The 23,838-nt window shown below is 35.1% G+C and overlaps 1 protein-coding gene and 1 pseudogene across 2 annotated transcripts in view; both read left to right on the forward strand.

The window, feature by feature from the left end:
* Positions 1-1,483: 1,483 nt before the first annotated feature.
* LOC107680064 (anoctamin-7-like) lies at positions 1,484-19,079 on the forward strand (annotated as a pseudogene).
* Positions 19,080-21,627: 2,548 nt separating this feature from the next.
* Positions 21,628-23,838, forward strand: part of LOC107680097 (E3 ubiquitin-protein ligase RNF168-like) — an 8,374-nt gene continuing 6,163 nt past the window's right edge. The window contains exons 1-3 of one of the 2 annotated variants that reach the window (XM_016475861.1): positions 21,628-21,730; positions 22,408-22,815; positions 22,920-22,990. In XM_016475861.1, the coding sequence (XP_016331347.1) occupies positions 22,482-22,815; positions 22,920-22,990 (405 nt within the window). In that variant the 5' untranslated portion in view covers positions 21,628-21,730; positions 22,408-22,481. The other variant, XM_016475862.1, reaches the window with a different exon arrangement.

Consider the following 23,838-nt stretch of genomic DNA (forward strand, 5'->3'; position numbering starts at 1 on the left):
CACGTTACAATGCCACACACGACAAAATACAATCGTAATATTACATTCCAATGGTTTCTCAATAAATGAACTACCTCTTTCCTTTTACCTTTGCATATATTTATACTAACACAATTTAATTAATTTGATTCGAACTGCAAAACATAAAAAGCTGTTCATATGGAAATTCCTAGGGCTGTCATGCAATAATTTGTATTTATTTATTTTTATTATATGATGTGTCAATTAATTAGATTTAAGTATATTTAGAAATAAATATTTTGATTCAACACTGCATAAATAATGATAGTATATAAAAGCGCCAGTAGATGACCTCAAGTCACTGTCATGAGTGAGTCATTCAGCCATTCATTCAACTGATTCATTCAAACAGCCGATTCATTCAGAAACGCAAAGTGACTGTCTTTATGAATGACTCACTGAATCATGTCTCACTTGATTCATCAATTCATTCAGTAACGAAACACTGTGTCGCTCGAAAAGGCTACAGTTTTGCTTTGGCTTTTTGAAACTATTTTTCTTTGCAAAATGCAAAAGCAGACAATTCTATATCTAAAACTTTCGCAATCGTGCAGATGTTCGGGAAAAACAGCACTTTTGCTCATGTGATATTGCTAAACTGTATCATACTGTGTAAATAAGTCAAAAATCAATAGAGGCATTTTTTTGCCCTCATATCTTGAATTTTAGGGGCATAAACTGCATTCCCATAGACTACATCACATAGTCAGTCATCATCCTGTATCATGTTTGTCAGCAACTGCATTAATATAAGATAACATAGCTGTTCAGATCTGGGAGTTGTTTTAATGCTTTATTTTCTTTGCATATAATTGCACCAAATGCACGTGTTAAATCAGCTCTAGAAATAACACTAGAGAAATATATAATTCAGTCATGAAACTCTTCGGAGCAGCTGATTGGTTTACTTAAAGCCGATTGTTTCATCCAATCATTTGTTTGCTTCCATCTACGTAACCTACTTATTCCTGACTGTATCGAATCAGATCATTGCAGCGCGCCATGGGATTTCACTAACCCTCCACCTTCCCCAGCACCACCTGTCTAGATCTGCTCAGGGGGTTCTCCCTATTTTCCTTGCAGCAGTCTAAATTCAAGTCAATGTTTCATGTGCTTTTCAGTATCCTTACCAGCATTCCTGTATCCTTATTCCTAATCCACAAAGACCAAGCCTATGTACATTCCATGCTTACTAATAAATGCTGGTAAAATTCATTCCGAGAGTTGACATGATTGAACTAAAACTAACACTGATAACTAAAGCATCTGATAAGATTGACACACTGATATTGTATTTCAGTCATTTATTACTGTTTGGTTCCAGTGTGTGTCTGTGTGTCCATATTTGCAAATGTGTGTAGCTGAAGTTCAGAGAAACTCCTCCTTAACAGCAAACACGAGCAGACTCTACCCCTCCTTTTCCTCTTCACTTGCACTCTATTGCTCCTTTCTGACGGAGAGTTTTATCCTGCATCTGCTCTGGAGTCTTGGAAGGAGCCACTTGAAATCGTTTGGGAAAGGTTTTAGATATAATGTCACCATCTCTGATCTGAGGAGAACTGGGGCTGCAACGGTCAACCAATGCAGAGAGGAGGAGAGAGAGAGAGATCCAGGAAGGAAACTACAGGTGAGCAGAGAGAAAGAGAGAGATGAGATGCCAGATAACCCAGAAAACAACTGTTAGACATAGTTGACAGGAGGTCGGAGGCTAGAGAGCATGCTTGATTAGGCATGAATTTATGTGATTTTTTAATTAATAACTGAAATAATGTTTACGCTGCACTGACAAAGCTTTCTTGAGAAAGGAAACATGCTGTTTCATAAACTGACACCAACATTTTGAACTGTAACCCAAGCTTCATTCACTAAAATTATCCTGCAGCAGAAAATCCCCAAATCCCATATGCTTTCATTGTACTTTTCTGGTGATAATTCCTTCATCTTTTCTAACTGATCTGACTTAGTTTTTTATGTAGTGGATGTTCAAAAAATCCCCCAAATCCCCTCAGACTTTCCTTGATGTTTGTCAGTAAAGCTTATATAATCCTCAAACTTTTAAGGTTTTTAAACTTTCTGACAAGGCTTTGTCAAGCCAACATTCACAGTTTGTATCTGAGTTATATAAGCTTCTGTATATTATTTTTAAGTAGTTTTAATTAAAGTGTATGATGAATAAATACAAATATGGGGAAATGTTTTATTTTTAAGCATTGACTCCAAAACACAATGGTGTTCAAAAATCACATTGATATTACTAAAATCCTGATTTAGACCAGGTTTTATGTTGTAAACAATTAAAAGATGTTATAAAGAACTTTTTTGATGTACAATGAATAATAATAATAATAATAATAATAGTGAGTTGACAAAGCAACATTTTTAATTTACATTTTTTTAACGTTTGTTAATTTTAGTTTATATTATTATTATTATTATTATTATTATTCATAAAAGTTCTTTATAACACCTCGTACTACACAATCCATTTAGTAATAAAATCTATTTCGTTTTGAACATTACTTAGGCAGGATCAACTGCCTGAAATAATGAAATTATGTAATATGTTAAAACATGCATTAGTGAGACACCTGACCCAGATTTGCCCCTCAGACTGTTTAATTGGTGAGCGCTGCACTCACTGACCCCTTCACTTACATCCTCTTCCACTGTTCTGTACTGCATTTGATTTACACATCAGACTCACTATTGCTGTAATGACACAGAAAATGTCTCAAAGAGAGTGTTTAATGCCATGTGATTTGATATTTTGTTAAAATGCAGTAACACTCATAGATTATGTCATTCTAATTCTTCCAGTTATATGGAATATATTAGTGTTTATGTAAGCGTTTGTACTGTTTTTTTGTACTGTGTATGATGGTTCTCTCAGGGAATCCAGGCTGTTTAGGGAGCTTTTCTAAGTACACAGTGCGCATCTTTAATTGGGTCATTTTATGCTCAGTGTTTCCTCTTCTGTATTCATTAATTAGTCATCTCACTTTATCTACATAATGATGTTCAGATTTATGTACACATTTATTGTGAGAACTATTTGACCCTCATGCTCTATTTGACCCAAGACCATTTACGTACCTCAAAACTATACTGAAATTACCAAACAGATCGATACTTACAGTATTTTAAACTGCCAGTCAAAAGTTTGGAATAATTAAGATTTGTAATATTTAAAAAAAGTTTCTTCTGCTCACCAAGGCTGCATTTATTTGATCAAAGATACAGTAAAAGCAGTAAAAAAAACAAAAAAACAGTAATATTGTGAAATGTTATTACAATTTAAAATAATTGTTTTATATGTGAATGCTTTCTAAAATGCAATTTATTTCTGTGATCAAAGCTACAGTACATTTTCAGCATCATTACTCCAGTGTCACATGATCCTTCAGAAATATGCTGATAAAGGAGATAGCCTATTAGTATTTTTATTCAGCAGTGACGTTAAAAAGGGACAGTAAAACATTTATAATGTTACAAAAGATTTCTATTTCAAATAAATGCTGTTCTTTTGAACTTTCTATTCATCAAAGCATCATGAAAACAAGGTTTCTATCATGGCTTCTACAAAAAATATTCATCAGCACCCATCAGTTTTCAACATAATCAGCATATCATAATAAGCAGCAAATCAGCATATTAGAAAGACTTCTGAAGAATGGAGTAATGATGCTGAAAATTCAGCTTTACATCACAGAAATAAATTACATTTTAAAATATATTCACATGGAAATATATATATATATATATTTAAATTGTAATAATATTTCACAATTTTGCTGTATTATCACATATTGTTATCACATAAATGCAGCAGAATAGACTTCTTTCTAAAACATTGAAAAAATGTGATTATTTTAAACTTTTGTCCAATATAGTGTACATGCCAGATGTTGTATTTTTGGTTCTTTATTACAAAATAATAACTGTATCATTGCACCATGTTTTAAAGAGGGGCAGAGGATTCTCAGATTGGTGGTAAACTGGCTGTTTTGGGGTAATGATGAAAAGGAAGAAGAATTTAGTGGAGGACGGCACCACTCTTATTGCCCTCTCAGACCATCCTGAACAAACCTACGGGAGCATGGAGGTACACAACTGCCTGTGTTTTTTTTATATAAGTAAGTGCAGGTTGTTTACAAAAATCAACAGCGGTCACAAAGAGAGGAAGCTAATTAGCAGTTAACAATGCAAGACAAACATGCCAAATTTCCTCACATCTCTCACCCTCCACCGCTCAACCCCAATGTCCTTGATAAGACATGCATTTCAGGCTTTTCATAGGACTTTTCTTGTAAAGATTTTTTTGTACGCATGAATGTCAGTTCTTCTAGTGCATATTGATAATGGAGATGTCTGCATGTTATTCACAGACGTGTGCAGCAGCTCAGGAAAACAAGAACGTGATCAGTGATGGGGTCACCCGGATCGGTGAGTATGGGGAGACCAGCACATCAACGAAAAGACTTCTGTGTCTATTAAAAAATGAGATTTGCTTAAACACAGAATTCTGAAATCTTAATTTAGTCATTTTGAAAAAGGATTGGTCAAAAAATGTCTTTTAGAGATATTTTTTTGGTGCGTTTTCTGTACTAACAATATTTCCCATGTGCTTCCTGTAATAGATTCATCTGTATGCCAAACTATCAATGTTTGATCAATGGATATTGCATAAGAAGTGAATGCATTTGATAAATATGAAGACATCATTGTGAATGTGTCGTCAGATTTTGTCTTGGTTTGTGAGGAATCTGTGAACCCCGTGAAGTCGGCAGAATCAGATGAAGTATCGTTCGGTTCCTCGCGTGACACTCACAGGAAGTGGAGGACAGAGTTTCTGTCCAGACTGCAGACCGCTGGCCTTCATCAGGAGACGGTATGTAATTTTGACTACATTTTTTATAGATATCAAATTCTGTTTAAGTTCCATATTTGGGTTGCAGTTGTTTACAACTTGTACTATGTGCAGCCTTGTGAAAAAGATGTACACTTAGCATACTTTAAAAAGTACTGTGTACTTATTTTGGAAATAACATATGCATACTTTAAAAGCATATAATTAGGCACAAACTGAATGTACGGTGTTTGGAAACTTAATTGCAATTTAACTGAAAATGTGTCATGGTTTACATTTATATTAAATGCAAATAGTTGAACTTAGTGCTGAAGTCAGTCTTAAGTCCATTTTTATATGTAATAATTTCATAATTTCTTCTATTGTCTTATGGTATGGCTAAAGTGTATTGCTGAATGACCTGACAAACATTAATGGTAAACTAAAATATACTTTACAGTCATTTCTGTTGAAACTTGTATGGTATGTATTTAAGTATATTTGTTATTACACATTTGAAGATGAGAAGATGAAGATGCAATTTATTTCATTTAAAATATATTACCTTTAATAATGTAATATCAAATAACACACTACACTCAAAATTACTAAAAGTACTTTACATGTGCTTTAATATACTAGTCAACAGATGAAAATAAATGTACAAAATATGTCATGACTATTATACGACTGACGACTAATATTCACAGACTTTTTCATTAACTGTTCCCTCCTGGTGGAATGACCTGCCCAAATCAATCCGAGCAGCTGAGTCCTTAACTAAAAGTGTCTGCTAAATTACTAAATGTAAATGTAAATGTCATGTTTTAAAATGTACTTTAAAGTCAAAATTTCAATTTGAATTTTATTACAATGTGCACTTTTTAAAGGTGTATTTAAGTGTATTAAGAAACTGTCATGAAGTCATTTTATTTCATTAATGTTATCTGCAGTTTTTTTTTTATACATTTTTAAGATATGAAGTACAGTACAACTACAAGTGCACATTCAATACGTTTAAGTGCACTTCTTTTTCACAAGGCCAGATATTGGAATATTCCTGTATACATGGCTGTTGTAAGTTTACAGTATTATTTTCTGGGAGATTCGAGATGTTGCCATTGGTTGCACAGTATGTTCAGTTATTAGTTTCATTACTACTTTTCCACACTCTAACACTTCTGAATACCTTCAAAACTGTCTGACAACACATGAATACGTCCGTTTAGCCTGAGCTGCCATTCCTAAATACTAAACAACTAAAACAAATTTAAGATTGTTACTAATTAATACTAATCAATCCTTATCTCAATACATATTTATGTATGTAAATGTAGTCTATTTTGAATTAACTACATATAGGAATTACCGCTTTGAGTTGAGTTTGAGTTTTCTGAATATTGTCTTAAAACATTTTCTTTAAGGATGCGTTTACTATTACACATTAAGTGTTTGCAGTTTTATAGAAATATTTATTCTCAGCGGACTCAATAATAAGTTAAATAAGTTAACCAAATGTTTACACACTATCACAGCATTGAAAAATCTCAATTGTAGTTAATTTAGTGAATTGAATTTCACAACAAATATTCTAATTTACTGTAAAATGTATGTATAGCATTACAAGTTCACAGTTGCTCTTGTAATTTCACTTATTTATAAACGTTTCTATTGTAATTTTACAGTGATAGCTTTATTTTTACAGTACAATTGTAATTATTGATTTACAGTACTTTTGTAAATGTACAGTCTTACTGGCAACCACAATTGCCAGTAAGTTACTGTAAATTTACAGTAAATTTTTACAGTGTATTTAAAGAAGCATCAACACTTAAATGCCCTTTTAAAGAACCAAAATCAGATCTTTTTAGGTGTCCTGAACCCAACTGTCTGAAAGAACACTTTCTAATGCAGATCAAGGTTGGAGCTAAACTCTGCAGGAAAATGGACCTCGAGGACCATAGTTGAGAGCCCCTGATCTAATATAATGTCTTTCTCCTGCTGTGAATTTGTCTCAGAAAGAGGTTGTGCAGGGAAAAACAAAGACTACTTATGTCCTTCTGAGTGCGCCCTGGAATGTTCTGTGTTATTATGCCGAGGAGATCAGTCTTTGAGTGCCATTACAGGTAAATCGTACCTGATCTTTTATATCATAAAGTAAATTATATACTCAATATCTTACTGTCCTCCTCTATTGGGTGTTTTCAGGTTGTGACAACTCCAATATCAATCTGGTCTGAGAAGATCCAAGAAAAACTGCACATCCCAAACATAATGGCACAAGATGTTCCCAACCTTCCACCGAACTACAGTTCCGCAGCAATAAACTAGAGAGGTACTGATCCAAAAAAAGGACAACATCTTTCTCTTTTAGGGTGCTACTGGTCATCAAATTAACATTAGTCATGTTTCCATCCAAAGTTTACAAATTAAACTCGTAGTGAATGTGATCCAATCGTAGTTTATGTGCATGTGTTCTTACCGAAAAAACAAAAAAAATATCTACCTCAACTGAGCACATGCATTTTTATATGTATTTTAAGATTTTATGCGCATCTTGCATTTCCGTCCAATGTTTTTTTTTTTTTATGCAGTACCCCAAAATTTGCATACAAATACGTGGAGGGAAACTATTGACAGCCCCACTTCAAGAATATGCACCTCAACACAATTTAATAAGTCGGTGTTTTGTGAACAAAGGAAGTGAGCTTAAAACACAGTAAAACATGTATCCAAACCCTGTGTGCTTGACAGAGAGGATCCGAGCCTGTCATGTACCATGCAGTTCATACACTTTAGTCTTTGCAGAGAGTCAGCACCTCCTCAAAGACAAACACATCACACACTCCCAACACACACTTATGCAAAGTGCTTGCTATGTCACGTGACCCATATATTTACTCACACACACCTACCAACAATTTTGTGCATTTTTGTGGCCCAGGGGTTAAATTATATGAAAACTTTTTTTTCGTTAAACAAAAAGTAATATTATTGGTTAAAATATAACTAATATAATGTATTGACATTTTCAACACAACCAGCAAGTTTGCCCTAATAAAGTTTTTTTTTTTTTTCAAAAGTTTTGTGAAAAAATGTAATTGTTTTGTTTAGAGCTCACATGTGAGATGCGAGGTCTCATGTGTAAATATCTTTTTTACTGTGCATTTTTACTGTACTATTTTTACTGTACTATTTTTACTGTGCATTTCGAATCAAGCTTTTAATGACTATACACTGTTATAAAGAGTGTGCAAAGAGAATGATTACTAGTATACATTATCTTGTTTAATGCTGCTTTTAGGTTTCTTGGTCATGAAAACAAGGATACTTTTTTCAAGTCCACACAGAGGCACCAGATAGTGAGTTTTGAGCATTTTTTCCCTGAAATTTAAGGTGCACTAAGATTTTTTTTATTTTTGCTAAGTGATACGAGAAGTCTTGAGCTTTATACTGACATCTGTTGCTGTGGATGCAGCATTGCGTGAAAGTTAGCACTACCAAATCCAGTGTAGAAAGATTCACAAGCATATTTGCATATTTGTCACCCGAGATTCATTTATTTCACACACTGGTAGTATTTCACAGATTTTCTGCAAGGACAACCATGATGCATAGCATAGATCAGCTTTGTAGGCACTGACATGAAATAAAAAGCACTATACGTTTTCTTACATGTACAAAAAATGCTTAGTGCACTTTTAATGTCTGTACAATGGACAAAATTATTTTTCTTTCTCTGTTAAGCTGTTCACACTGATCTGTCCGTTTTTTATAATTTCCTTGTTGGAAAGCTGTATGAGATATTAGCCAGGACTCCATATGGATCGTTGAAGACAGGGGAGGTTGGCATTGGCAGGCTGGTTAGTGAGCATGTTCTCACTGCTACTTTTCCTTTACATGAGGTACTGTAAGAGTCTTCTACATAATATCTGAACATTACCTTAACAAACACACCAATTATGTGTGTTTCTCTCTTTGTTTACATATGTATGCAGCACTACTTAAAGCCAGCATGAAATCAAACTGATCTCTCTTTATGCATGTTCCTTCATTCTTAATGCATTTTCTGCGTGTTTACAATCTTTGTATAGTCTATGCATGCACTGTTTTACGTTTTGAACAGCTGATGATTTGTGTTCTTCTCATTAGGGTCCATCTGAGATGCCGAAGACTCCAGTAGATCCACAGATCCTGCATCACTACTGGGCTCGCTTTAGGAATACCAACCTCTGGATCACATTCGTGAATACTTTGGCGAGAAGATAGCACTTTACTTTGCATGGTTGGGTAAGACAGAACATGCATTTAATTTATACCAAGACATAAAACATGTAAACATGTTTTATCTTGTATCTATTATATTTTTTGTTATTATATTATTTTATAATGTTATTTATCTGCTATTATTACTATTATTATTTATTTATTTTTATAATACATAGTTTATCAGTACATTTTATAATAGTGTTACATTAGTTAATTACATTAATTACATTGAACTAAGGATGGAAATACTTCTTAAGCATTTTTTATTCTTAGTAAATGCTATTTCGACATTACTAATACATAATTAAAATAAAACGTTCTATATGTTAATATTATTTAATGGGCCTGAGCTAACATGAAACAACAATGAACAGTTGTGTTTTCATTAACTTTTATTAACATTAGCAAAGAAGAATAAATGCTGTAACAAATGTGTTGCTCTTTATTAGTTCATGTTAGTTGATCGTTTAGTTGATGCAAAGTGTTACTATTAATAGTACGAATTAATAAAAAAAAAAAAAAATTAAAAAAAAAATATATATATATATATATAAAAAGAAAAAGAAATGTAAAGTAAAAATGTAACAAAAAGTTTGTTAACTAAAACACTCTACAGTTTTCATCATAACGTCTCAGTTACGTATGTAACCCTCGTTCCCTGAAGGAGGGAACGGAGACGTCACGTCGGTGACCCACAAATTGGGATTCCAATTCGTCGGTCACCGACGTGACATCGAGAGTGACCGACTGAAAGGGAACAGGCTATGACTAACTTTCTGTCCTTATTTGTCTTGTCTGTAGGTTTCTACACAGGCTGGTTATTACCAGCAGCAGTAGTGGGCTTAATAATATTTCTGTTTGGTATCTGGCTGATGGTAACTGATGTGGCAGCGTGAGTATTATCACAGAATTGTTAATAACATTAATAATGTTGCTGACCTAGCACTAATCCTGACCCTTGACCCCACAGAGAAGAGCTGTGCACCAGTGGAGACACCTTTGTCATGTGTCCGCTATGCAACATCTGCAGCTACTGGAACCTCTCCAGCATCTGCTATACTTATAAGTTGACATTCCTACAAGTTTTTAAATTATTTATAGCATTTTAAATAAGCTAAAAATAACTTTCTCTGTGAACTAGCGATCACATTTTGTTCTTAAAATACTTGTTCATAAATTTGCAATAGGCAGGCTTGCTATTTGACAATGGAGGAACTGTGTTCTTCAGTATATTCATGTCTCTGTGGGCCGTCACCTTCCTGGAGTACTGGAAACGCACAAGCTCCATACTCTCCCACTGATGGGACTGCTCCGAATTTGAGGAAATAGAGGTGATTAAATTGGTTACAAAGTGTCTTAACCTTTAATATTTACTAGTCCTCAAACTTGAGCAATGCTTTACCTCTCTGATGTTAGGAGAGGCCAAGTCCAGAATTCACAGCACTGGCACCCATGACGGTTCGTAATCCTGTCACTGGGGCTGAAGAGCCCTATTTCCCAGAGACTCAATGACTGAGTCGTACTCTAACTGGTAACATGGTCATCATTCTAATGGTTAGTCAATGGATTTCCATCTCACAACTGTCGAGAAATCTTCAGTAATCCCCAAAATTTCAAAATCATTATCATCATGATTCAATTTTATTCCTTGTGCTTGCAGATTGCCATCGTTTTGATATTCCTAATAGCCATTATCCTGTATCGAACCATCCTAAGCATCATTATCTACAGATCACAGAATGCCTTCTTCGTATTTTCAGTAAGTTTCTTTCTATTTATTTTGATACCTGACCAAATTATCTTGTGATACCTGAACAAATTATCTACATAGGGAATAAAGTTTATGAAGTGACTGTTGCTCAGGCATCTTTTAGATTCCCAGATAGCAACATATTGTCGGCCCAGATCCGGCCCACATCTGGCACATGTGGAATGATGATCTGGCCCACATGTAACCTGGAATGATGGCACTTGGGCAGACCGCTCCTGTTTGCCAGATCTGGGCCAAAAGCAGGCCATAGCAATGCCACATGTCAGTCAAGAGCAAAGAAATAAACCACACTGGACCTTTTCTGAGCCACAAAATCTTCATATATTATTTATAGAGTCCTCTCAGCTTGTCTAAGCTTGTTAACAAGCAAAATCACTGAAGAAAAGGAGAACAGAAAAAAAGAGACAAACAGAAACACAACAGCAACAACTGACTGCAGCCACAGCCTTAGATGAAATCAGCTGAAGATAAAATACATTAAATCTCTGAAGAGCTCAGCAGAGGAGGATTACACAACTCCACAAACAGCATTACCAGCTTCACTTATTACTAATCAGATTGACTTTATTTCTGTTAGAGGTCTACATAATTTCTTATTGAGAATTAACAGGTGTTTAAATCTAACGTTTGTTTCATTGAAGTCACCATAATGGTGATTGGTGTTTCCATTAATTGGGCTCATAACATCCCCACCAGCACACTGTGGTCAGCTGCCTCCTAGGTCTTCCAGTTCCTACCCGTCCTCACGTCTATACCAGCTGAAGAAGCTATGGTGTCAGTAGTGTTGTTTTTGGCGGCCTGTTTTAATTTTAGTCTAGTTCATACTCTTTTTAGTCAAGCGATTAGTCAACAGAAGAGACAGACGGCTGCACGTGAGTGTCCTGCATAATACTTGTTTATAGAGCTGCTGTTGGAATTATTACTTGCTGCTAGGAAGGAATATTTTGTTTTCTGCCTATTTCTACGTTATATTTTTGTTTGCGTTTGTATTTTTGATTGCACTTTCTGGTAATTATAATAATTGCCCTCGGCAAAGAAGGAGCGCGTGTAATTTAATTGCTCCCTTCCTGCGTTTAAGTGCGAACTGTAGTTTCGATTTGAGGAATTGCCCTGCTATAGACTATTGGCTGTGCTAATTAGAAGGCGGCCACAGCTGTTTTCACTTTAGTGTCTTAGACTGTGTATTTATCTGATGTCTGTGCGCTGACGCGAAAGCATCAGCGGAAGCGTTCAGGCCTCCTTGTGTGAATTAGTCATAATTTTCGTTGACGAAAGCAACACTAGGTGTCAGTGGATTCTCTGTACAGCATCACCTCTCCCGCTCGAGAAACCATGAACTCCTTCACCAGGCTGCTGAAGGGGAGTTGTAGCTTGTTCTTCACCAGGTGGTATGCCTTCCAGGGCCCCACTCAGGACCTCCAAGAAGGACAGACACTCTGAGCTGTGGTTCTGTGTGTAAAGACAAAACACAGTCAGAGCCGTCCCCTCCAATGACACAAAGTTGTAGTTAGTGGACCCTCTCGTCTACCAGGCTAAACTCCAACACAGTGAAGCAGAGTTGGGGACTTGTGAGTATTCCCACCCCTGCTCGGCACCTCCCACCCTAAGTGACTCCAAAGAAGGAGAGAGTGCAACTTCTATCCAGGAGTTTGGTTCCAGAGCCAGAGCTGTGCATAGAAGTGAGGCCAACTATATCTAGCTGGTAACTCTCAACCTCCAGCTTCTTCCCCACCAGAGAGGTCACATTCCATATTACTCAACCAAGGTCCTTATGGCAACCTGTGAGCTCCTCTCCCAGGCCTGGCTCCAGAAGAGGGCCCTGGTATACCTATTCTGGTCTTTTGGCCAGGGTCTCACTGTTCTGACTCATTTGTGTCATAGGGGATTATGGGGGGTATCACTCTTTGTCTGACCTCTCACCTGGGACCAGTTTGCCCAGGGAGACCTTACCAGGAGTCACGGAGGCACTCAAATCCCTCCAAGGGTGGGTCATTAAAATGATGTTATCTGTAAGTACAGTTTTTAAAAATATATTTAAGATTTTAAGTACTCTAAATTATTGAATTGTAGTGTTTGTCAAGTTTTTTAGGTTTTCCCATTAAGCTCTGCCCAAACTTGATAAACGGCTTTTAAGTTTTGAAGGATGCAAGAGGACAACTCATCTTTACTGTTTTTATTTTTCTTCTGCTTGCAAAGGCTTAGCAAACTGATAGTAGAAGCAGCACAGTAGCTGTAATTGCAGTAGCAGAAGGTTGATAACCTTTAGAAATAGATACAAACTCAAAATATGCATTAATATAAATAAAGATATTTAAACTAATATTTCACATTCCATTGAATTCAACATCAACATATTAACTATAGTCAATTAAAGCAGATCAAATAAATGGGTTTCATTTATAACATAAATAAACTATAATGTCGACAAACTTAAACCTTTCAAATCATGTAATTGTTCTCAAATTTCAACATAAATCAAACAACATCAAACTTAGCATCGATCAGCACTGTAACAAATTCCATCAAACAAAATCCACATAATTTAAACACAATACTGACATTTCACAACTTCAAAGTTGATACTTGACATCAACACAGATGAAAATGTTAACAATGTTCATACCAGTTGCGTCTTCAGGGTTGAATTTGAGCTGTATGGTTGAAAGTCAATGAAGACCTTCTCCAATCATCTTCTTCTTCTTCTTTCCAGTTTAACGGCGGTTGGCATCCAGCTTATTGGTGCATTACCGCCCCCTTCTGCTCCGGAGTGTGGATCAGATAATAGGTTATCTATTCCCTTTTCCCACTAAAACTTACACATCACTCACATTGTCCCCTCACATTAATATCCACACACACACCACACATCATACATCAAATCCTGCTTAAAACCCCTGCTTCCCTTAAAAAAGTAATCAATATTCTACTCTGTGCCCTATTTACTGTGCTTAGTAACCCTTGTAATGTGATCTCCTGCACCCCAATCTCCCTTAGTTTATTCTTCATTACCTGCCTCTGTGTTTCATATCTCTTACAAGTCATTATTATGTGCTCCACTGACTCTTCTCCAATCTTTTCACCTCCATGTTCTCTTAGAGGTGCACCATTTTATTGTTCCCACCTGGAAACACACCCTTACAGGTTCCATCTCAGCAACCACACTGCACTGCCCTCTGCAGGAATTTCTTGTTCTTCTTTTTCACAAGCAATGCTCCACAATGCAAAAGTTCCAAATCTGCCTAGATGTAGGAATGGCAAAGCAACCATTAAACAGTAGAGGAGAACGGAGTATAGCAAAGGGCAGCTTAAAATTTTAGCTGAGTCTTGGAATATAGTAAATTTGCTAGGTTTCTCGTTCAAGATTAGCCAGATTAGCCAACTAGCTTGGACTAACTAGAATGTACCTACTATAATTGAAAAGTTGTCGCTAACGTGTTATTTGCTAACATTTAAAGTTGATGAAAAATAACCATTGATTAGATCAGATATTGCAGCACAATTTTTACATAATAATTTGCTTACTAAGAGAGCTTTTTCACCCCATAGGCTGGAAGGATAGCTAGCCTTACTGGTTCTATGCTAAATTTGCTGGTTATTCTATTGTTGTCACGGCTCTACACTTACAACAACTTGCAACAACAACGTATTGTCCACTTCCTTCTATTAGAAATGCACCACACCAAGACCAAATATGAAGACGCGTTCATCCTCAAGGTCTTCATCTTCCAGTTTGTCAACTTCTACTCATCTCCTGTTTACATTGCGTTTTTCAAGGGCAGGTGGGTAGCTATGCAGTACGAATGAATGAATATGTATGAAGATTCAATATTCATCTAATATTTGGTATGTTCTACAGGTTTGTTGGATACCCTGGAAACTATAACACACTCCTAGGAATCCGAAATGAGGATGTAAGTGTTTACATTGTTGGAAAGCAACACTTCTACCTTTTCACTTGTTGGAATAAAACACAAATTTACACTGTCAGCCATATCTAAATACGCAATTTTGCAATATTTCCCCCACAACAATAAAATGTGACAAAATATGCAGATTCTGGAATATAAATAACTCTTAATTGTTAAGAGTTATTAATAACGTAATAACTTGGTTCTGTCCTTGTTTTATGCAGTGTGGTGCCTCTGGATGTCTCATTGAACTAGCTCAAGAGCTGTTAGTCATCATGGTAGGCAAACAGGTCATCAGCAACATCCAGGAATTTGTCTTGCCGTAGGTCTTTATGTTCAATGCATCTTCTTAAAGAGCTTGTCTACTCATTGTTATAGATAAAGAATAAGGCCTGAGATTTACCCCTCTCTTTCAAACAGTAAATTAAAGACATGGTGGCACAGGAGGAAGCTGAAGCCAGCTCCCAGTCAGGAGGTGATAAATGAACCAGACAGCAAGCCAGAGCTCAGCCCATGGGAAGCAAACTATCAGCTGCTGGTGTGTGAGGGGCTGTTCGATGAGTATCTGGAAATGGGTGAGTCCTTATGTCTCTTGCATCTTATTTAGACTGAATTTTAGATGTACACATATTATGTTATTATATTATATATATTAAAATAGTTGCTTTCTGGAAATATTTATATTTTTTTGGATATATTTTAAAATGTAATTTTTCCCTGTGCTGCAAAGCAGATTTTTCAGCATCATTACTGCAGTTTTCAGTGTCACATGATTCTTCAAAAATCATTCTAATATGCTGATGTACAATACATTTCTTTTTTATTATCGATGTTACAGATGTGCTGCTTAATATTTTGGGTAAACTATGATACTTTTTTTTTTCATCTATTTCAGATTAATAGAGAAGTTGAAAGATCACCATTTATTTGAAACTGATTTTTGAAACCATGGTTTTTTTTCTCTGTAATTTTTGATAAATCTAATGCATTCTTTCGGCACAAAATTATTAATTAAAAAAAAAAAAAAAAATCGTACTGACCCAAACTCTCTCTATGTAAATGTATGCAAATAATTTATGTATTTTAAGATCGATCTCTTATGATCAGACACATGTGTATGTATTAGATATTCTATTGATTAAATAATATATACATGTTATATATTTTTTAAAATACAAAAATATTGTTTTATTACTTGTTGTCCAGTGAATGCAAGTATCCTGGTCTTCATTCTGTTAGGGCCACACTTCATCCAGTCAGTGGCTTATTGGCTCTGACATTTCAGCTATTATGATAACAGAAATTATGCCCTGTCAGATTAGTAAATTCACATCTGAACTGCTTTAAACTGGTTTATGTGCTTTGTCATCTTGTCATTTTATTAAATAATTTATAATGTCCCAGTTTCATGTTTAAAATCCCAAGTTGTAGGCCTATTATGTTTTATTCTTATTGTGGCTTCTAATTTTGATTACATTTATAGTATGCTTCTTTTTTCTCATTTGAAGCACAATATATATTACCATCATATCAAAAACTACAATTTTGGTGGCTTTCAAATTGAATGCCATTGCCGTTCAACTCGGATCAAAGGCTGATTTTGAAACTCTTAATCTTGTCAGTTTTGCAGTTTGGCTTCATCACCATCTTTGTAGCAGCCTGTCCCTTGGCTCCATTGTTTGCCTTGATAAATAACTGGGTGGAGGTGCGTCTCGATGCCCAGAAGTTTGTGTGTGAGTACCGCAGGCCCGTTGTGGAAAGAGCACAAGACATTGGCATCTGGCTGACAATCCTAAAGTTCATCTCCTACCTGGCTGTCATCAGCAATGTAAGTGTCTTTGTTATTTATAGCGATCATTCGGGACTTTTGAAAAAATCTTATTCAGCTCAGTACTAAATAAACAATAACATGCATTTTGTATGATCCCTCTTATTTTGCAGATTTTGAAAGGTGGGGGTATAAACTTTTGACCTCAACTGTATTAACAATTTTGATGGTGATGATGCAATACAGAAAATAAGGCTGTAGTTTCACAACACTTTGACTTGAAAATGTATTCCACTACAGATGACAGAAAACATGCTGTAAAATGTAATCTGTAACATATTTCCTTAGATTACTCAAGGTGAGTTATGTAATCTAAATACTTTTATATGCTACTCCAAAACTGGTGGATTTTTTGTTAACAAGTATAACAGGGTTTCAGTGGCTCTTAAAAAGGCTTAAAATACTTAAAGTTTTAATTCCCCCTTCTACAAATTAAGGCATTATTAAGGTCTTAAATCAGAGCAGTCTCAATTTCAGAAAGTCATGGCATTAAATGCACTGCAAAAAAATAAAATAATAAAAAAAATTAATAAATAATAATGATAATATTAATAATAATAATTTTTTTATTTGTGTGTTGTTTTCCAGTACAAATTTCTAAACATCATTAAATCAAGATTCATTTACTTTAGATGCAAATTGAACAGTCTTGTTTTTTTTCTGATAAATCCAACAAAATTAGCTGAGTTTATGCTTAAAATAAAAACAAATATCTTTCACTGGGGTATAAAAACTTATTTTCCCTTTGAATTAAGATGATTTTTTTTTTCAGAGCCCATTGGCAGATATTTGTTCTTGTTTTAATAAACTCATTACATTTTTTAGCAGTTTCTCAGAAATCAAGACTTCTTAATTAAATTTGAAGAATCTTTAGACATTTGCACTGGAAAACAAGACAAACAAAACCATCAGTGTCCTTTTAATAATGGCTCATACTGAGAACAGTGCAAAATCACTTATGTGCATCGCTGACATAGAATGATGCGCTTCAGTAATCTAATATTGTATATACCATTTTAACTCTGTTACTCCTCAACCCTGCTGTGCATCTTTGGCACATTTCTGAGATCAGTCTCACAGTGTGTTCTGCTTGGCCCTGCTATCACTGTTAGTCTGATCAACACTGAATTGTTAGCTTATTTACAGCTTTTGATGTCCAACGAATTCAGTTCAAAATAAAGTTAATTAGACAGTCCACATATCTTGTTTGATGCCTTGTTCTTTTGCCAGGCTTTCCTGATTGCTTTCACGTCTGATTTCCTGCCGCGGCTCTTTTATTGCTACACTACAGGCAGCATGAAAGGATATGTCAACTTCACCCTCTCAGCGGCCCTTGCAAACTTCGCCCAAAGACACATGACATGCAGGTGAAGATCAAACTGTTTCTATAATGCGCTACTGTTCCATAGTTTGGAGTTGGTAAGAAGTCTCTTTTGCTTACCAAGACTGCATTTATTTAATAAAAATACAGTTACAGTAATATTGTGATATGTTTAAAACAGCTGTTTTCAATTTGAATATATGTTAAAATGTAATTTATTGCTGTGATCAAAGCAGCATTACTCCAGTCTTCAGTGATCCTTCAGAAATCAGTATAATATGCTGATTTGCTGCTCGAGAACCTTTTCTGATTATTATCAATGTTGAAAACAATTGTGCTGACTTTTTGTGGAAACCTTTATATATTATTTTCAGAATTATTTGATGAATAGAAAGTTTGAAAGAACAGCATTTATTCGAAATAGAATAGAGATCGAAATAGAGATTTTGTAACAAAGTACAGTACGTTTTTCCTGTCACCTTTGATCAATTTAATGCCAAATAAAAGTATTAATTTCTTTACAAAAGGAAAAAAAAAAATCTTACTGAGCCCAAACCTCTGAATCATAATGTATATTTCTAGTAGTGTTTTATAAAATGAAATGTGCATACAAAGATGTACCACTCTATAAAACACCTAGAAATCACACCATTAAAGGTGGGGTAAGCAATTTTTCAAAAACACTTCGGAAAACTGATTCGGGCCGACAAGCAAAACAAACTTGTAGCCAATCAGCAGTAAGGGGCGTGTCTACTCATTGTTGCGCCGCAACAGCTAAAGTCTGTCTAGTACACTGGACGCGACAACGCGACCGTTGAAAATCATTTGGAATTTGTGTCAATACGTCATGAATAGAACGCAGCAGCAGTTTTCTGTCTGAAATGCCAACATTGGCTACCAGAAATCGCTTACCCCACCTTTAAATAGCAGATGCTGAGATATGTGAGGTTAGTAAAGACAAAGAGGCTGATTAAGAGTATGTATGTATTTATTTATTTTTTTTCAGATATCGAGGCCTCATAGATGATAAAGGACAGCCCACACAAGATTACTATAATTTGCTGGCCATTCGATTGAGTTTCGTCATTATATTTGAGGTGCACGGTCTACACTGAAAAAAATAACTATTAAGATTTACTTAAAAAAATTTTGGCAACAAATTGCACGAACACATTTTAAGTAAATTTTACTGCTCTAATATCAAGTACAGCTTACTCACTATTATTAAGTAAAATCTACTTACTAAACTTAACATTCATGAAGAAATTAAATCTAATTGCACCCTAATTAAGTAAATATTACGTAATTATATTTAATTTAAAAGTGTTTATTTAAAGTAATTAAGTAAAGTTTATTTATTATTTTATAGACAGGAGCCTTGCATTTATAAAAATATTAAGTAAATCCTACTATTATTTACTGAAGTAAATAAGTAGATTTTATTATTTGTTTTGATCGAGATGTCCCATTTACTTAGTTTTATGAATATATATTACTCCCTATGATTATGCAAACATTGCTAATTTCTTTTTTATTAATATAACCACATAAACTGTATTCATTTTGTCTCTACCAGGGGTTCTCAACTCTGGCCCTCGAGGTCCACTTTCCTGCAGAGTTTAGCTCTAACCCTAATCAAACACACCTGAACAAGCTCATCAAGGTCTTCAAGATTACTAGAAAGTTACAGGTTGCTAAACTCTGTAGGGACATGGACCTCGAGCGCCAGAGTTGAGAACCTCTGGTCTATACCTTTATCACAAACCACACAACTAAAATACAATTAAACGCTTTATTTTTCCAACATTAATAAAAGTGAATCAGTCACATTCACATGACCTACAAAAGTCTGGACACAAGTTTTTAAAGGTGCAGTAAAGCCTCATAAAAAAGTGCCATTAATCAACAAAACATGTATACCTTAAAACAATGATCTAAAACATTTAACCACAATTTTATATTATGCAGTGAAGAATAGGTAAAAATAACAACAATAATGTTATATCATGCAAATCTGTGCATAGATTTATGCTTGCCTGAATATGAGAATTAGACCAATCACTCCTGTATGCTCATCAACTCACACTCCGGCTTATTTTGCAGTGAATCCAAAGCCTTGCTGTTAATAGAAACATGTGTTCATAAGAATTTGCTTTTTAACCAACAAATTACAGATTGAGCAAAAGAAAAGATATAGATCAATAACTATAATTACATGAGTAAAATATATTTACTTTAGTATTAGTAATAGTGTTATTGTTCTGATATCTTAAGGACTGCCGTGGACAGCTGACTCCTAAAGTTTTTGATATTCTTCATATTCTGCGTGGTGATCCAATAAGTTTAAATAGATTTTTACCCTTTTATGGGCATTTTTTTTTTACCTTTATACAGCCATTTTTTTTTCTAAAAGTGTGCATCATCTTTTCAGTCAAATTCTTAAATTGAATAAGTCAACTAGAATAAGTCATTTGGGTTGTTACCAAGCAAATTAAATCACAGAAGCTGCATTAGAAGGGGCATTTAGATGCATTTACACTGTTTAATGCAGGACATGAATGTATTTAACCTGCAATTACAAATGCATTAATACTGTTTTGATATTTTAAACATAAAACGTTGAATTCATTTGATATTATTTAAAAAAAAAAAAAATGAAAAGATACGTTAAAGGAGAAATTAAAGGATACTTTAAATGTGAAATTAAAACTGCCAGTAGGTGGCAGCAAGTTACTGTTAATAGGTGAGTCATTGCGATTGAACCGAATCATTTAAACAACTGATTAATTCAGGAACAAATCAGCATCATGTTGCTCAGAGACGCAAATTGGAATTATATTTGTTGGCGAAATAGAGCAAAAACATTGAATCATGCAGTGAAAGAACGTGGACTGGTCTAACCTATTAGACTTCATATTGCCTTAGCTAAACTTTAGCTAACTTACTTGGTAGCTCTCTCATGAGTCATGGATGTTAGCAAGACAAATTAACTATAATTGCCTTTTGTCTTTTATCTTGTGCCGACTAAACTGACTTGAACGCACCTGACGTAGTAATTACCACTTGTCAACTCGTAAGTACGAACGTCCCAGGACGACTTGAACGCAGCATTAGTCTTTTGTTCATCACCACTCACCTCCACACCAAGACAAACACAGACACCATCACACAATTTGTAATGGTTTTACTGGTTATAATGGGACTTGTATTGGTTTTAATGGAAACTGTAATGAACCTTGTTGGTTTCTATTGGTGGCTTGTTAAAACTAATAAATCCTGATGGAATATGTCCCAAAACCCACTACAGAAAACCATTTTTTTATCTTTTAATGGTTAAAAGTTGATGGTTTGTAATGGTATTTGTAGTGGAAACCATTAGACTTCTTTCTTTCTTTCTTTTAATGCTCTCAGACTGTATTTCAGGCTTCCCGCCTATGAAACATTTGACTATTAAGCTTTTAAAACTTATTTAATCTTTCAGGCAATGCTTCATCAAACCAATATCAAATGAAGACGAGCATTTTTTAACTCTTTAATGTGCGTTCTTCTATAGCTTGATCTGGTACAAAGCTTTTTTTTTATTTTTATTACAAAACTTGTAGAAACATACAGAAACAGGGAAGCGAGACAGGTACAAAGCTAGCAGTCCACAGTAAAACCGAAGGACTTTTATTTTGAAAGGCAGTTCTGTCATTGGCGCTCTGGCTGCACATGCGCGAGTAGAAGGGCGCAAAATATTTTGGGGCCTAACGTTAGAAATAAACAAGTAAGTGTGAATTTGTAATACAATTTAAATTTTAACAACTAAGGCGTTAACTGCTTTTGATAATGAAAGGTTTACATCAATGTTACCCAAACTCTCACTTCCACAAAGTTGCTAGTTCGCTAGCCTCCGGATGTGAGTTAGCATAAGAACTTATATCAAATAATCAGTTCATTTGGACGCAATCTAACAATGTATTTGAATTGAAAAGGCTTATAAAATAAGCATTTTTGGACGTCTTGTGGTATAATTCGCACAGGTTAATGGCATATATAAATTGTGCATGAGAACTGATGTTTAGACCATGTAAACAAAACTCTCAAAATCGTTTTTACTTAATTCGTTGCTGTGGATGTTTCAATATAGTAAAAGTTTCACCTATGACATTTTTTTTTAATTAATAGCTAGTTAACTATTTGATGTGCATGATTGCAGACGTGTGATAGTTACTGAGGTATTGATTTGTTGATATGAATAAGCAGTTCATATGTAGAAGTGTAATTTGAATGAATGAGTTCTCAACCTTTGCAGTCTCATGAAAACTCAAATACATGTTGTGTATATTTTCCCATGCAAATCCTGCCGTGCTTTGATCGTGGAAACCCTGAATCTAATGTAGTGCATTTCTAGGCCATGCTCTTGTTGTAGGTAATAATTGTTGCTGTTGTTTTGCCTTTCAGCTGACTGTCATATGCTGCTCTTGAACCCGAGAGAGAGAAACCTCACACACTGACGTATAGAGACGGGCCGCAGAATGCCGCCTGTGTCTGGACTGGACACGGGTCTGCTTGAAGAAAGCTCCGGGGGTCTTAAACGTTCAGACTGCCTTTGTCCGGTCTGTCTGGACATATTCCTGGAGCCCGTCACTTTGCCCTGCATGCACACCTTCTGCAAACCCTGCTTTCTGGAAACCGTGGACAAATCCAACATGTGCTGTCCGCTTTGCCGAAAACGTGTGTCCACTTGGGCGCGGCTCAACAGCCGCAACAAGACCTTGGTGAATGTGGAGCTGTGGAGACTCATACAGGATGCTTTCCCCACTCAGTGTGAGCGGAGAGTGCAGGGAATCGAGGACGACGATGATGCTGGTACAGAGCGTAGCTGGATCGAAGCAATATGTGCTGATTTTAGGTTTCACTTTAATGCATTTTGCATTGATTTTAATTACTTATGCAATCTTTTTTTTCCCCAGTAACGATTCCGAGACCTCGCGTGTGCCAGCCAGGAGAGGTGAGGAAAGAGTATGAGGATCAGATCAGTAAGGTGAGAGATTCAGGACGGTTAAAATTAGGGATGTTCATTTTAACCGGTTAACCGACCGTAAGAATTTTGACCGATTAATACAGTCAGTTAATAATCAGTTAAACGGTTTAAAAAGTAATTTAATTATTACTTTTTTCAGTAATTTATCAAAATATTTAAAAAGGTTTGCTGCATGGTTAAAATACGCTACGCGTAGGGCTGGGCGATATAGCTAAAAAATTTATCAACGATATAATGTTTCATATCGTTTTTTCATATGTCATTTTTTATAACCTTTTTTAAAACAAAGAGCAATAGAAAAAAACTTAAATTTAACGACTGTATTTTTAAATTAACCCAATTTATTGAGACAAACAACAAATATTTTTTGTTTTAACAGTCAAACACAAAATAAAAATTAAACAAATATATAATTTCTAATGTTTTATTAAATAGGTCTGAAGGAAACTTTTGGCTTGTCTCCCGAAGCCACAGGAGGGCGCAATGAGCAAAATAATGCAGCACATTAAATTGCCAACGCAAAGGAAATAACTGTCTATAAAAAGAAAAACGTGCATTACGTCTAAATTAATTCATATAAATCAAACATAATTTCGTAAATTGCATGAACAATTATGAACAAAACAGCATCATGTATTTATGCATTGCTTAATACAAAGAGCCAAATCGCCCATCACGCAGATTGCATTTAAAACCATATGAGATGCAGTGAAACGTAATAAACCTCCACAAATTTGTGACGTTTTAACTGCATGGCTACATCTCTTGTGTGAGACGCGAGTGCAGCAGTCGTATTTGTCCGTCTAGAAAACGCGCTGAATATGCGTTCTGTGTGAATGGCTTGGTTT

The sequence above is a fragment of the Sinocyclocheilus anshuiensis genome, unplaced genomic scaffold, assembly GCF_001515605.1.
Source record: "Sinocyclocheilus anshuiensis isolate Anshui unplaced genomic scaffold, SAMN03320099.WGS_v1.1 scaffold853, whole genome shotgun sequence".
In the NCBI taxonomy this organism is placed as follows: domain Eukaryota; kingdom Metazoa; phylum Chordata; class Actinopteri; order Cypriniformes; family Cyprinidae; genus Sinocyclocheilus; species Sinocyclocheilus anshuiensis.